We start from the raw sequence: 17080 nt of genomic DNA, 5'->3' as shown, positions 1-17080 counted from the left end.
AATATTAAAGTAATCAAATAAGTTTTTCATTTGTTGCAAGTCTAATTATTACATTAATCTACAATAAAAATTCATCGCATTTTCGAAAATTCTACATCAGAAATGAATGCCATACAGTGATAATTCATCGCATCTATAGTGAAAATGGGTCGCTTTTAATAACTGATAATCTATGTTATGTTGCTTTTATAACACATATTTGAACTTTAATACTGTTATTTTACATTAAAAAGACACATCATAATGAAAATATGTTAAAATTTAGTTTCAAATCAATTATTTTGGTATTTTCAAAACGTAAACAAATAAAGTTTTCCCATGATCCTTTATTCTACAATGAACATACTCGCATACAACAGTGAAAATGAACCGACTGGATTCGCACTTTATATACACTGTATCATAAGGCAAGATTATTTTTTCTTCAAAATCTGCCAAACCCTCTTCAGAATCTAATTGTCGTCCGTTTACGTCCGTTTTTATTTTTATTTATGAAATTAATAAAAATGAGGATAGCTTTAATAATTTCACGTGAAAAGTGTATTTCTTTGTAAACATATGTTATGCTCTACCATATGCAATGCCTAGATACGTACTGCATTTTTTACAGTGTCAAAACAAACTATCAGGTAAAATTGCACACATTAATCATTGACATGCTACGAATGCCGTACGTTAGAACATCAAACATAACTGCTTCACACTTCCACACATGTACCATTCGTGTTTCTTGTTATTAACATGTCATTTTATGTACTTAGTTAACCATTAAGAAATAATTATTGTAACATAATAGTTAAGTAGAATTGTCATGGTGCAGTATACAACCAAAGCACGTACAACGCAATAATTGTTACTTTACTACAACCTTAACATGTTAATTCAGGGATGTTCTCTATCCAGGAAAATTATTTGTGATTTATTGTTTTCTAGTTTCCTGAAATCGCCTCTTTTTATTATTTTTGACTATTAAGGAATGACTGTAATATTTTTTATGTTATTTCGAATAGACTGACAGAATATTACTGTTAATTTTCATAATTTAATCCTATAAATTTCATTTTAAACCAGAGAAAACCACGAAAAACGTTGATGATGTCACGGTCACATGACTAAATTATGTCTATGCATGGGCTGATAAACTAAACAAAGTCATCCAATCAGAAGACGCGTTACATCCAAAATTAAATTATTCCTCAATAAAAAATTCCGTCGTTTACTGATCTTAACTGCTTCCTAGGGCTTGTGTTTTTGATGACAAGTTCCTTGACAGAGGATTGCTGCTTTCAAAGAAGCTATTGACCTGAGGGTTCTCAAAAGTAAAGTTGAAGTTATCTCTTTAAAAAAACTAAATTCGAAGGCCATGCCTGTCAACACTAATTTGATCAATTTTGTGACAGTTATAGAATATCTGTAATACAGGTGGCCCTGTGGATGTATATGATATTTATTCTTCTGAAACACGATGGTTCGTTCGAGGCTTTATAGGGTTTGTATTGCTCCTGCTTGACGCTACTTTACAAACACTTTGATATCTGTTCTATGACACATCTCTGTTAAAAGCGGTTACAAACGCAAATAAATACAAATCTCTGATATATGATGTACAGTGGCCTCACCATGCATGATATACATCTGAATATATAAAAAAAGAAGATGTGGTATGATTGGCAATGAGACAACTCTCCACAAAAGACCAAATGACACAGAAATTTGCAAATAGATGTCACCGTACGGCCTTCAACAATGAGCGAAACCCATACCGCATAGTCAGCTATAAAAGGCCCCGAAATGACAAAGGTAAAACAATCAAAACGAAAAAAAAAGAAAGAAAAACAAATATGTACCACAGCAACAAACGACAAACACTGAATTACAGGCTTCTGGCTCGGGACAGGCACTGGCAAAATGAGGCGAGTTTAACCAAGTTAGCGGGATCTCAACACTCCCTTAACCTCTGACAGTGGTGTAACATTACAACATAAGAACGGACTATGAAAATCAGTTTAAAAAGGCTTATCAGATGGATATACAAATAGAAATACATATAACAAAAACACAGAGTGGACGTGGGCGGGTACTTGTACATCCCACCAACCAAAAGTCATTAAGTACATATCTGAGTATACTCTCGGTTAATGAAAGCTATTTTCAAAGCCAATTAATAACAACATAAAAAAAAATCATGCATCTTAGACGAAACTGTCAATCAGTACACATCCAATGGATTTTGTTAAAGACGTCATAAACAGTCACATGACCTTATGGTTGATTGATTGATAGTTGGTGATTTAAAGTAAACCTTACGAGCGGGGTTAGAACTTACAACCTCAGTGCTAGGCTAGACCCCATGCAATGCCAAGATAAAGGTATCGACAGACTAGATCCATGAACGTGCATAATCAATAATATAAATTGAATGTATGTAACAATAAAATTTAGTGTTTATAAGATTCGTTGGTGTATAATGTTTCTCAAATGATAATTGGACGATTTGTAAACCAAGTTTGATCACGGATCTGAAAATAGGAAGCATTTGTTTTTATTATGACGTTAAAATTGCCAGTAATTGTAATTTTCCAATAACTTCAATTGGTTTTTAGGATCGGAAACAAATAGCGCATGTGTTGACCAAGCATATCTTTGGACAGTACGCTTGTGACTTCTTCAAAAAACTGACATACATATCTGGCATAGAGAATAAGTTTGTCGACCCCTCTGCGCTATACTTTTAGCCTTAATTTGGTTAGAGAAGATGAAAGGAAGATTCAACATGTCAAGCATTTTTGCTGATTCGATTAGTTCAAGATCTTGACGATATGTTGTTACAAACATAATTATACAGTTACGTTTCTATATGGCATCTTAACAGCTTGTATATTTTTCAAAGATATTGTAAGCGAGGTAACTGAATTATTCGAAAAAAACAGCAGATATAGTACCTCTAGGGACAAACATTGAATCAATGGCCAACCAATTGTACGCTGTGACTCTGCTGTTGGCGTCATTTGTTTATGACATTTTAATTTGCGTCAGTTTTTTCTTCAAATGCAATATTAAAAGATATTATTTATCCGATGATAACTGTCAAGTTCATCTGATTATAAATTTTATATTCAATTTAATACTAATTTTTCCGGATGTCAACTATTAGCCCGAGGGATGAATTTATTTGTTAAATATTTTGTAAACATTTTTTTCTCTGAACATTCATTGTGTACTATGTTTTTTTCAAGGAATTTATGTTTATTTTAGATGTTCATTTTAACGCTGATGTACCTGTTAGAGCAATGTTTACCATGTAACAGTCAAACAGTCCTAAACAACTGGTTCCCTATTGCTCGAACCAATCCAGGTATTAATTTGTAAGACATATATTCTCAATTATTTTCAAGATAAACTTTATCACACACTCAATCCTTTTGACCGTCATGGGATTTTACAATCATTTCCTTTTAATGTTTATGTAGTTTATTGGTTAGAACAGAGACGGTACAATAGAAAAACAAATGGATATTGAGTATCTATCCATGACACACAATCATTTCTCAATCAACTCAAAAGCAAATTGATCATGCTTGCTTAGATCTACAGATCTTTAGAACTCAGAAAAGTCGTTTAATTTGTAATTAACTGATTATATCCAATCCCGATTGTGCATTTTGACTGCATGTAGATACGCGTGATGGTCGAAGTATGCATAGCAGGATGAAGATCATGGATTTCTACAAGTATTTTTTGGGTTTCCTTGATATGTAATGATTATCGGTTTATGAAATTTGAAGATCGGTAAAACGTAAACCTAGCAAAGCCTTGATAATTTCAAAAGTGTCTTGATTTAAATTTATAATACCCAATGGTGATGTCTTCCTTCCGGTCCCCTAAAAGGCTGGACTAGAAATAATAAATGTGAAATACCCAAACCAAGCAGTAGAATTTCTGTTCTTTTTTTGGTGTGGGATGTATAAATACACAGCCACGTTTGGTCAGAATCGGGTCGTTAAATCATTTTTACCGTGTTGCAAGAGTGTCACATTTTCTCTGCGCAATACTGTTAACTGAATCTCTCATGAAATCGGTTTGTAAGGCAAACATTCTGCTCCACTATAAACGCCTTTTAAAGTAACAGTTTTGATTGTCATCCCTGATCCTGATCGAGACAGACTGTATAGAATAATTGATTGATATATTTTGGGTCGTCTCTATTACGCAAGAAATGTTACTTATGTATTCAATGTTAGCGATACAAGATCTCTAGGGCCTCTTTATAGTTTTAATCAAAGCAATTAATAAACTTATGTCCGCTTCCTGGTTTAATTTTCAGAGTTCAGTTATAAAAATACATAAAAAGGTTTTCATTTTAGTAAATAATCAACTTTCACTACTTTTAATTGATAGACGATGTATTACACGTCATCTTTACATACAATGTTTTATTGTTTTAATTTGAGTACAGAATATCACAAATTTAATGGTTGATTTTTTTTTCTAATAATCAGCTTTTGGCATAAATTGCTCATAAATCTTTTATTTATTTATTTTTAATCTTACGTAAATGATTACCTGCTTTATTTCTATAGGCTGCCACCTTGAAGCAGTGACAGATCCGTCGAATTATATCATACATATTAATGGTTATGCTATTCTTAGACAATGTAAAGCTGGCTACACGTATTCTCCTTCGTACTGTGATTGTATAAAGCCAAAATTAACAAGAATACCGAGAGTGGCAGTTTTTGTAATTACTAAAAGGATATTAGGTAAGGTTTAGAGGGGAAATTTGGAGGCTTATCACGCAAAATATGTTTAAAGAACTACATTTGTACATGCAGATCTGGAAACACTATTTGTATTGTCCAGTTACCGAATTCTTATGAAAAATGTTAGATCTGGATTGGGTATATTGCATTGGAACAGTAACCAAACGGCATAAATATTAAACATTTCAACATATAGAATTTAAGACGCGGTCGTCAAACAAGGAATTATTTTATACAATATGCATAAAGTTCGACTACAAAGTTGTGAATTAAATGAACAGAGACTTTCAGTGACAGTGATATCATCACCATATCCTCTAAGTGACACAAAAAAAGTGAAAAAAAAAATAACTCAATATATACATATAATTACCACTTTTATGACTAATGATTTGGGATAGAAACGAGAACAAGAGAAGAATTAAATAAGTTAAAATTTGAGATCTTAGCCATCTCATTGTCAATATCGTTTATTGTTAATACAAAAGTAATTGGTATTATATCAAACACGTGTGCTTTGTTGTATTTAGAAGTGACTCCACTTAACATGCTGAACTTAGTTTTCTTTCTATACTTACAGAGCACATTTCTGTTTTACAAGATACCTATCGGTTAATCATGCACGTATTAAATACCCTTTGTTTTTGTTAGAATATCTTCCTTGTTTGTGTCTAACTATTAAAGGCATATCTTCTTTAAAAAATGTTCAGTTTGTTTTATACAATTATGTAGCATGTGTTACTGCATAAAACATGAAAGGCAAAATCGACATGGTATTTTTTTATATTGTATGTCATTTTCTGACATCAGTCTCGGAATTCTTTTGAACTGAGTTTAACTGGTCGTATTGCTTAGCGTTTTTTTTTTTTACATTGGCTAGAGGTATAGAGGAGGGTTGAGATCTAAAAAAACCATGTTCAACCCCGCCGCAGTTTTGCGCCTGTCTTAATTCAGGGGCCTCTGGTTTTTGTTCGTCTTGTATGATTTTTAATTTTAGTTCATTTATATGTTTAAGAGTTTAATAGACGTCCATTTTCACTGAACTAGTACACATTTTTGTTTAGGGGCCAGCTGAGGCCCACCTCCGGGTGCGGGATTCGTTGCGTTGAGGACCCATTGGTGAACTGCAGCTGTTATCTGCTCTTTGGTTTGGCCGTGTCTCTTCGACATATTCCCATTTTCCATTCTCAATTTAAGATAAATATTTACATTTTATTTGGCGAGAAAACGGATTTCTTGAATCAATCAAACAATGTGTTAAATAGAATTTTATTTCGGAAAATTAGTTGACTACGGGTAAGATGACTGGTCATAAAGAGCTCAGCAATGCAATGCTTTGCAACTTCAAGGGTTCTCTGCTTCATGCTTTTTTTATATGAATATTCATAGCCGTTTAAAATAAAAACGAAACTTAATCAAATTTGGTCAAGCGTGGGAAGTGTTTTTCAGAATTTCAAACATCTGTTACACGTAAACTCAAAAGATTGAAAACCAAAGATGTATCATACTGGAGTTCAGGAGGAGCTATATTCTAAAAGGGAGCGTGGAGATGATCTACCTTGGCTATAGAAATGGTACAGCTTACATAAATTGTGTTTTTAACAATTGTACATAAATTTTCTTCTCAAAACCACTACAACCATTTGAAGAATGCACGGAAAACTATATCTGATATATTTCTTTATATATATATTGTGTTGTTCTCATTTATCGTTTTTTGTCAAACTAGTCTATACATTATGCATTGTCATAGCATGTCATGTGATCTCCATTCATTCATTCATTCATTATTTTGTAGAACAGAACAATAAAATAGTAAGCTGCCGTCCTTATTTCCAGTTCCTATTTGACAGGACAACACTGTCCGAGGACGGAAGTGTTCCATCGTTACCAACAAGTACATTAAAATTCAACCCAGTGGCGGGAAGTACTGGTAAAACGGCTGTGACGTTTTATGGGGACGGAATTATTACAATATGGGGCATGAGTTACATTACGTTTGCACACAAATTTAAGTTCATGGTCCGTTTCAAAACAATGGAAGATTTTACTTATGAAGATAAAAACTACAATCTATTCGGAGACGGACCTTGTAGTAACCGTGCTCCTTATTATGGCGTTACAATAAATCCTGTTCAGAAATCCATTGCTGGTAATTTTATTCTCAACAACAATTCACCACTAAATCTGCAAATAGATAATGTTGTAAGTAACAATCTAAAGATAAAAAAAGAAGATGTGGTATGATTGCAAATGAGACAACTCTCCACAAGAGACCAAAATGACACAACAATTAACAACTATAGGTTACCGTACGGCCTTCAACAAAGCCTATACCGCACAGTCAGCTATAAAAGCCCCCAAAATGACAATGCAAAACAATTCAAACGAGAAAACTAACGGCCTTATTTATGTATTATGAAAGTATGGTTAAATGCGGCAATATTTCCCGTATATGTACTTTAGACAAAAAAAAAAAAAAAAAAAAAAAAACCCACCCAACAACGAATGGAACTCACAATTAGGAAAAAGCAAATTCAAACTTTAATTTTAAGTACTTGTTGAAGAGCGTTTTTGTATAAATTACGGAAGAGGCTTAAAATTAGATTTTTGCCTGCCGATGGTTATTTTAATTTGACGATTATTCGCTGATTTATTTTAAAAAGCAACCAACAATCTTGCTTCTTTGTTAACTAATCATTCAATTACATACTCCAATATTAATATTTTCAGGATTTCAATGATTGGATCGTACTTTTCATAGTTGGAATAGAGGGCGAAATAAGAATTTTCACCGAGACAGGTCGAGATCATGGTTACATGGGAAGTAAGCATTTTTTAATTTTAGTTTAATCTTGAAACTTATATGCCAGTATCAGTTTACATACAACGCAAAGGGAAAACGATGATTCGTCGTAAGTCCACAGACTACAATTCAGAGAACAAAATACTGAGCAACATGAACCCCGTCAAAAACAGGATGAATTCAGGTGCTACAATCTGGTCAAACACCATCCAAGGCGACAGGTTCATTGGTAAACTAGACGCGCATGATAAACAGTTCCTTCTCTACATGTAGCCCCAATTCATAAAAAATCAAGTATCTGAGACATTAATATCAATCAGTGCACATCTAAATTCCAATGGATGGAGTGTGAAGACGTCATGTAGAATCACGAGAAAAAAACATGATCTTGTACAAGAACGCGATAAAGGTTTCGACAGATTGTAGAGCCAAGAATATGCATAGGTTTTATAAAACAAGTTGCTTTTTAAAAAAGTCAATACGTGAACCTTATAACCTTTTTTTATGCAAATTCTTATTTTGATATTAATTTTTACCAACATGAAAGGTCAAACTACTATCAATAGATGACACTTCTAGGGTACTTATCGGTAGAGGTAAATATAAATATTTCAACTTAGTCCCCAAGTCATTTTATTTACTTTTCTGTTAAAAAAATCCCATATTAAATAGATATATGAAGATGTGTTATGAGTGACGATAAGACAACTCTCCATCCAAGTAACAATTTATAAAAGTAAACAATTATAGGTCAAGGTACGGCATTTAACACAGAGCCTTGACTCACACCGAACAGCAAGCGATAGAGAGCCCCAAAAATTACTAGTGTAAATCCATTCAAACGGGAAAAAAACGAAAAACGAAAAACATGTATGAACCACATAAACATAAGTTTATTTAAACGATCAAGAAGGTTATATATATTTCAAATGCAAATTGTTATATTTATGGAAGAATTTAGTTTTAAGATTTTAAGTAACTTGAGATAACAAAATCCCTGGCTTGATAATTAACCAGTTATAGAAAGAGTTCGTGGTAAAATTGAAATGTCTAAATCTAGAAAGAACAGTTATCACATAGATATAAATGTCATTGTTTTGAATTATCTGTATTTGTATGCTTTACTTTAATTTTTTATCCAGTCCTCGCTTTCTGTCCGTGCCACGTTTTTCGAATTGTCATGTTCCCATTTAGAGCTATTCTGGGGCTTAACTCACAATTGCAGGAAAGTGAATGACACTGACAGCAAAGTGAGAGTCGAAGAATTTGTCTTGTAACTTAAATTCGTATTAGATTAGAATTTGTATGACTAAGCATCATAACTACCTTCCATGAAATGCAAACGATGGATCGATGTCTTTTTATTATCTTGGTACAAAAAGTAAAATCACAAAAAATACCGAGCTCAAATGAAAATTCAAAATGAAAATTCCCTAATTAAATAACAAAATCAAAAGCTCAAACACATCAAATTAATGGATAACAACTGCCATACTCCAGACTTTGGTACAATGTAACTTTTACAGATATCTTAACTTTTTAATGCAGTTTTTCAAAGTTGATGTTTTTTTTTGAAATTGTATAACATTTCAAAGTGGCAAAATACTTTTACTTTGATTATTCATCCCTTATTTTTAATAACTTTTTATTTACATTGTATTATAGATCAGATTTATTCGTTCATTGTGTGTTAATACGTTTTGTGATTGAGTTAAGCCATGATAGTTATGATATTTTATAGAGCGTCTTTCTATGTTGTGATGTTACACTATTGTTTCAAATAAGGTAGAGGGTTTTGTACCATTAAAACGTTAAATCCCCCTATATCCTCCCGCCGACCGAGTAAATCCGGATTCCCTCCGACCGGGTCCGGACCCAAAAAATAAAATCGTCATTATTTCAATAATTTATCACTTAGACTAACCATTCTTACATTTTTTGTAAACTCTGAATATGTTGCTTTCCATTGATCATTCACCGATAACTGTTTATTCTTTGGTATTTGAGGAAAAAAGGATAATATTTTATGAACCCTTTTCAGAATTGGATTCCCGCTCGCCGGATATACACCTCATTCAAAAATATGCTTTATTTTTTTTACTGCGCAAAATAAACAGGCCATTCAAAGCTAAACATTTACATATGGATATATATGAATGACCGAATTAGAACCCATTGATTTATTTCACCAACCCACTCGATTTTTAAGGTACATAAATTAGTGTCATATTTTGATATTTTGGGATTTTGATATTGCTTACCAAGGATCATATACAAATACTATATTTTTGTCTATTTAGCTGTTATAACTGTATTTCTTCAAGCGTTTATGATATATTATGTATTGTTCGTTAGGAAACGATTAGTTTTCCCTCAATAAATAAATACAAATTGCAGAAATGTAATATCAAACATTTACAAAAATATACACTCCGGAAAATTCCGGACTGAATGAGAAATTAGAAAAAAAGGACACATAAAAAGCTTCTAATTTTTTTAACAACGTGATATATATCGGAATAATGATATTTTACATTAGGGGTAATCAATAAACTACCATAAAATCAAAAACCCATCAATCAGTTGTTATAACCCACTCGATTTATAAGGTAAAACAAATTAGTGTCATATTTTGATATTTTGGGATTTTGATATTGTTTACCTATGGCCATACACAAATACATTTTTTTGTCTATTTAGCTGTATTAACTGTATTTCTTCAAGTGTCTATGATAGATTATGTATTGTTTGTTAAGAAACAATCAGTTTTCCCTCAATAAATGAATACAAATTGCAAAAATGTAATATCAAAAATTTACAAAAATATACACTCCGGAAAATTCCGGACTGAATGAGCAAATTAGAAAAAAAGGACACATAAAAAGCTTCATATTTCTTTAACAATGTCATATATATCGGAATAATGATATTTTACATTAAGGGTAATCAATATACTACCATAAAATCAAAAACCCACCAATCAGTTGTTATAATCTACTCGATTTTTAAGGTAAAACAAGTTAGTGTCATATTTTGATATTTTTGGATTCTGATATTGCTTACCAACGATCATATATACATACATATTTTTTGTCTATTGATCTATTATAACTGTATTTCTTCAAGTGTTTTTGGTCGATAATGTATTGTTTGTCAAGAACCAATTTGTTTTCCCTCAATAAATGAATATAAATACCAGAAATGTAATATCAAAAAATTACAAAAATATACACTCCGGAAAATTCCGGACTGAATGATGAATTAGTAAAAAAAAGGACACATAAAATCTTCTTATTTTTATAACCATGTGATATATATCGGAATAATGATGTTTAACACTAAGGGTAATCAATATACTACCATAAAATCAAAAAAATATTGATCAGTTGTTACAACCCACTCGATTTTAAAGCTCGGTAGTTGCCTTTATGTTGGTTTTATAGGCTTTGATGATGGCTTATCGTGTTTTCCGCTTAATGACGAACCTATTTATGCTGGAAAACACATTTTTAAGTTAGCCAAGGCCTTTACGATGAAAATGACACCTTGTATAGACCAATGATATGCTCAGTTTGGTCCCTAGGGTGAAAAGATTCGGGGTTGGTATGGTCAATATTGTTGTCTGGCTATCCAAATTGGGGGTAGAGGTCGATTAAATATTTTTTTGGCTTACCTCCACATATTTAAGTATAAATAAAGATTCAGGCATGTAGTAGACACACTTAGCTTTAGTTTGAGCTATAATATATCCCAATGGCATGCCTGGGCGGTGCTGGGGGAAGATTTTTACTCTTATGGATATTTGCCTTTATGTTGGTTTTCTATGCTTTTATGATGGTTTATCGTGTTTTCCACTTAATTAGGAACTCTTTATGTTGGAAAACACATCTTTCAGTTAGCAAAGGCCTTTACGATGAAAATGACACCCTGTATAGACCAATGATCAGCTCAGTTTGGTCCCTAGGGTGAAAAGATCCGGGGTTGGTATGGTCAATATTGTTGTCTGGCTATCCAAATTGCAGGTAGGGGTCGATTAATTATTTTTTTTGGCTTACCTGCACATATTTTAGTATAAATAAAGATTCAGGCATGTAGTAGACACCCTTAGCTCCAGTTTGAGCTATATTATACCCCAATGGCATGCCTGGGCGGTGCTGGGGGAATATTTTCACTCTTATGCGTAGTTGCCTTTATGTTGGTTTTCTAGGCTTTTATGATGGTTTATCGTGTTTTCCTTTTAGAAAGGCAACTATTTATGTTGGAAAACACATCTTAAAGTTAGCCAAGGCCTTTACGGTGAAAATGACACCTTGTATAGACCAATGATATGCTCATTTTGGTCCCTAGGGTGAAAAGATCCGGGGTTGGTATGGTCAATATTGTTGTCTGGCTATCCAAATTGGGGGTAGGGGTCGATTAAATACTTTTTTGGCTTACCTCCACATATTTTAGCATAAATAAAGACTCAGGCATGTAATAAACACCCTGAGCTTTAGTTTGAGCTATAGTATACCCCAATGGCATGCCTGAGCGGTGCTGAGGGAAGATTTTCACTTTAATGGAAATTTGCCTTTATGTTGATTTTCTAGGCTTTTATGATGGTTTATCGTGTTTACCGCTTAATGAGGAACTATTTATGTTGGAAAACACATCTTTTAGTTAGCCAAGGCCTTTACGATTAAAATGACACCTTGTATAGACCAATGACATGCTCAGTTTGGTCCCTAGGGTGAAAAGATCCGGGGTAGGTATGGTCATTATTGAACTCTGGCTATCCAAATTGGGGGTAGGGCTCGATTAAATATTTTCTTGGCTTACGTTCACATATTTTAGTATAAATAAAGATTCAGGCATGTAGTAGACACACTTAACTTTAGTTTGAGCTATAATATATCCCAATGGCATGCCTGGGCGGTGCTGGGGGAAGATTTTTACTCTTATGGATATTTGCCTTTATGTTGGTTTTCTATGCTTTTATGATGGTTTATCGTGTTTTCCACTTAATTAGGAACTCTTTATGTTAAAAAACACATCTTTCAGTTAGCAAAGGCCTTTACGATGAAAATGACACCTTGTATAGACCAATGACATGCTCAGTTTGGTCCCTAGGTTGAAAAGATCCGGGGTTGGTATGGTCAATATTGTTGTCTGGCTATCCAAATTGGGGGTAGGGGTCGATTAAATATTTGTTTTGGCTTACCTGCACATATTTTAGTATAAATAAAGATTCAGTCATGTAGTAGACACACTTAGCTTTAGTTTGAGCTATAATATACCCCAATGGCATGTCTGGGCGGTGCTGGGGGAATATTTTCACTTTAATGGAAATTTGCCTTTATGTTGGTTTTCTAGGCTTTTATGATGGTTTATCGTGTTTTCCACTTAATTAGGAACTCTTTATGTTGGAAAACACATCTTTCAGTTAGCAAAGGCCTTTACGATGAAAATGACACCTTGTATAGACCAATGATCAGCTCAGTTTGGTCCCTAGGGTGAAAAGATCCGGGGTTGGTATGGTCAATATTGTTGTCTGGCTATCCAAATTGCAGGTAGGGGTCGATTAATTATTTTTTTTGGCTTACCTGCACATATTTTAGTATAAATAAAGATTCAGGCATGTAGTAGACACCCTTAGCTCCAGTTTGAGCTATATTATACCCCAATGGCATGCCTGGGCGGTGCTGGGGGAATATTTTCACTCTTATGCGTAGTTGCCTTTATGTTGGTTTTCTAGGCTTTTATGATGGTTTATCGTGTTTTCCTTTTAGAAAGGCAACTATTTATGTTGGAAAACACATCTTAAAGTTAGCCAAGGCCTTTACGGTGAAAATGACACCTTGTATAGACCAATGATATGCTCATTTTGGTCCCTAGGGTGAAAAGATCCGGGGTTGGTATGGTCAATATTGTTGTCTGGCTATCCAAATTGGGGGTAGGGGTCGATTAAATACTTTTTTGGCTTACCTCCACATATTTTAGCATAAATAAAGACTCAGGCATGTAATAAACACCCTGAGCTTTAGTTTGAGCTATAGTATACCCCAATGGCATGCCTGAGCGGTGCTGAGGGAAGATTTTCACTTTAATGGAAATTTGCCTTTATGTTGATTTTCTAGGCTTTTATGATGGTTTATCGTGTTTACCGCTTAATGAGGAACTATTTATGTTGGAAAACACATCTTTTAGTTAGCCAAGGCCTTTACGATTAAAATGACACCTTGTATAGACCAATGACATGCTCAGTTTGGTCCCTAGGGTGAAAAGATCCGGGGTAGGTATGGTCAATATTGAACTCTGGCTATCCAAATTGGGGGTAGGGGTCGATTAAATATTTTCTTGGCTTACGTTCACATATTTTAGTATAAATAAAGATTCAGGCATGTAGTAGACACACTTAGCTTTAGTTTGAGCTATAAAATACCCCAATGGCATGCCTGGGCGGTGCTGGGGGAAGATTTTCACTCTTATGGATATTTGCCTTTATGTTGGTTTTCTATGCTTTTATGATGGTTCATCAAGATTTCCGCTTAATGAAGCACCTATTAATGTTACAAAACACATTTTTAAGTTAGCCAAGGCCTTTACGATGAAAATGACACCTTGTATAGACCAATGATATGCTCAGTTTGGTCCCTAGGGTGAAAAGATCCGGGGTAGGTATGGTCAATATTGGCGTCTGACTATCCAAATTGGGGGTAGGGGTCGATTAAATATTTTCCTGGCTTACGTTCACATATTTTAGTATAAATAAAGATTCAGGCATGTAGTAGACACACTAAGCATTAGTTTGAGCTATAATATACCCCAATGGCATGCCTTGGCGGTGCTGGGGGGAATTTTTCACTTTTATGGATATTTGCCTTTATGTTGGTTTTCTATGCTTTTATGATGGTTTATCGTGATTTCCGCTTAATGAGGAAACTATTTATGTTGGAAAACACATCGTAAATATAGCCAAGGCCTTTACGGTAAAAATTACAACTTGTATAGACCAATGATAGGCTCAGTTTGGTCCCTAGGGTGAAAAGATTCGGGGTTGGTATGGTCAATATTGTTGTCTGGCTATCCAAATTGGGGGTAGAGGTCGATTAAATATTTTTTTGGCTTACGTCCACATATTTAAGTATAAATAAAGATTCAGGCATGTAGTAGACACACTTAGCTTTAGTTTGAGCTATAATATATCCCAATGGCATGCCTGGGCGGTGCTGGGGGAAGATTTTTACTCTTATGGATATTTGCCTTTATGTTGGTTTTCTATGCTTTTATGATGGTTCATCGTGATTTCCGCTTAATGAAGCACCTATTAATGTTAGAAAACACATCTTTAAGTTAGCCAAGGCCTTTACGATGAAAATGACACCTTGTATAGACCAATGATATGTTCAGTTTGGTCCCTAGGGTGAAAAGATCCGGGGTAGGTACGGTCTATAATGGCGTCTGGCTATCCAAATTTGGGGTAGAGGTCGATTAAATATTTTTTGGCTTACGTTCACGTATTTTAGTATACATAAAGTTTCAGGTATGTAGTAGACACCCTAAACATTAGTTTGAGCTATAGTATAACCCAATGACATGCCTGGGCGGCGCTGGGAAAATATTTTCACTCTTATGGATATTTGCTTTTATGTTGGTTTTCTAGGCTTTTAGGATGGTTTATCGTGTTTTCCGCTTAATGAGGAACCTATTCATGTTGGAAAACACATCTTAAAGTTTGACAAGGCCTTTACGATGAAAATGACACCTTGTATAGACCAATGATACCTTGTATAGACCAATGATAGGCTCAGTTTGGTCCCTAGGGTGAAAAGATCCGGGGATGGTATGGTCAATATTGTGGTCTGGCTATCCAAATTGGGGGTAGGGGTCGATTAAATATTTTTTTGGCTTACCTCCATATATTTTAGCATAAATAAAGATTCAGGCATGTAGTAGACACCCTGCGCTTTAGTTTGAGCTGTAGTATACCCCAATGGCATGTCTGGGCGGTGCTGGGGGGAGATTTTCACTCTTATGGGTAGTTTCCTTTATGTTGGTTTTCTAGGCTTTGATGGTGGTTTATCGTGTTTTCCACTTAATGAGAAACCTATTTATGTTGAAAAACACATCTGTTAGTTAGCCAAGGCCTTTACGATGAAAATGACACCTTGTATAGACCAATGATCAGCTCAGTTTGGTCCCTAGGGTGAAAAGATCCGGGGTTGGTATGGTCAATATTGTTGTCTGGCTATCCAAATTGGAGGTAAGGGTCGAATAAATATTTGTTTGGCTTACCTTCACATATTTTAGAATAAATAAAGATTCAGGCATGTAGTAGACACACTTAGCTTTAGTTTGAGCTATAAAATACCCCAATGGCATGCCTGGGCGGTGCTGGGGGAAGATTTTCACTCTTATGGATATTTGCCTTTATGTTGGTTTTCTATGCTTTTATGATGGTTCATCAAGATTTCCGCTTAATGAAGCACCTATTAATGTTACAAAACACATTTTTAAGTTAGCCAAGGCCTTTACGATGAAAATGACACCTTGTATAGACCAATGATATGCTCAGTTTGGTCCCTAGGGTGAAAAGATCCGGGGTAGGTATGGTCAATATTGGCGTCTGACTATCCAAATTGGGGGTAGGGGTCGATTAAATATTTTCCTGGCTTACGTTCACATATTTTAGTATAAATAAAGATTCAGGCATGTAGTAGACACACTAAGCATTAGTTTGAGCTATAATATACCCCAATGGCATGCCTTGGCGGTGCTGGGGGGAATTTTTCACTTTTATGGATATTTGCCTTTATGTTGGTTTTCTATGCTTTTATGATGGTTTATCGTGATTTCCGCTTAATGAGGAAACTATTTATGTTGGAAAACACATCGTAAATATAGCCAAGGCCTTTACGGTAAAAATTACAACTTGTATAGACCAATGATAGGCTCAGTTTGGTCCCTAGGGTGAAAAGATTCGGGGTTGGTATGGTCAATATTGTTGTCTGGCTATCCAAATTGGGGGTAGAGGTCGATTAAATATTTTTTTGGCTTACGTCCACATATTTAAGTATAAATAAAGATTCAGGCATGTAGTAGACACACTTAGCTTTAGTTTGAGCTATAATATATCCCAATGGCATGCCTGGGCGGTGCTGGGGGAAGATTTTTACTCTTATGGATATTTGCCTTTATGTTGGTTTTCTATGCTTTTATGATGGTTCATCGTGATTTCCGCTTAATGAAGCACCTATTAATGTTAGAAAACACATCTTTAAGTTAGCCAAGGCCTTTACGATGAAAATGACACCTTGTATAGACCAATGATATGTTCAGTTTGGTCCCTAGGGTGAAAAGATCCGGGGTAGGTACGGTCTATAATGGCGTCTGGCTATCCAAATTTGGGGTAGAGGTCGATTAAATATTTTTTTGGCTTACGTTCACGTATTTTAGTATACATAAAGTTTCAGGTATGTAGTAGACACCCTAAACATTAGTTTGAGCTATAGTATAACCCAATGACATGCCTGGG

The 17080-nt window shown here is 34.4% G+C and overlaps 1 protein-coding gene across 1 annotated transcript in view; it reads left to right on the top strand.

The window, feature by feature from the left end:
• LOC143072828 (uncharacterized) overlaps window positions 1-17080 on the top strand; it is an 81243-nt gene that overhangs the window by 3931 nt on the left and 60232 nt on the right. Inside the window, exons 2-5 of the mRNA XM_076247931.1 lie at window positions 3256-3355; window positions 4581-4760; window positions 6559-6965; window positions 7494-7587. Coding sequence (XP_076104046.1) covers window positions 3256-3355; window positions 4581-4760; window positions 6559-6965; window positions 7494-7587 — 781 coding nt within the window. The remainder of the gene's footprint in view (window positions 1-3255; window positions 3356-4580; window positions 4761-6558; window positions 6966-7493; window positions 7588-17080) is intronic.

Source organism: Mytilus galloprovincialis, chromosome 4, assembly GCF_965363235.1.
Source record: "Mytilus galloprovincialis chromosome 4, xbMytGall1.hap1.1, whole genome shotgun sequence".
Lineage (NCBI taxonomy): Eukaryota > Metazoa > Mollusca > Bivalvia > Mytilida > Mytilidae > Mytilus > Mytilus galloprovincialis.
This window is presented reverse-complemented; position numbering and strand designations above follow the sequence as displayed.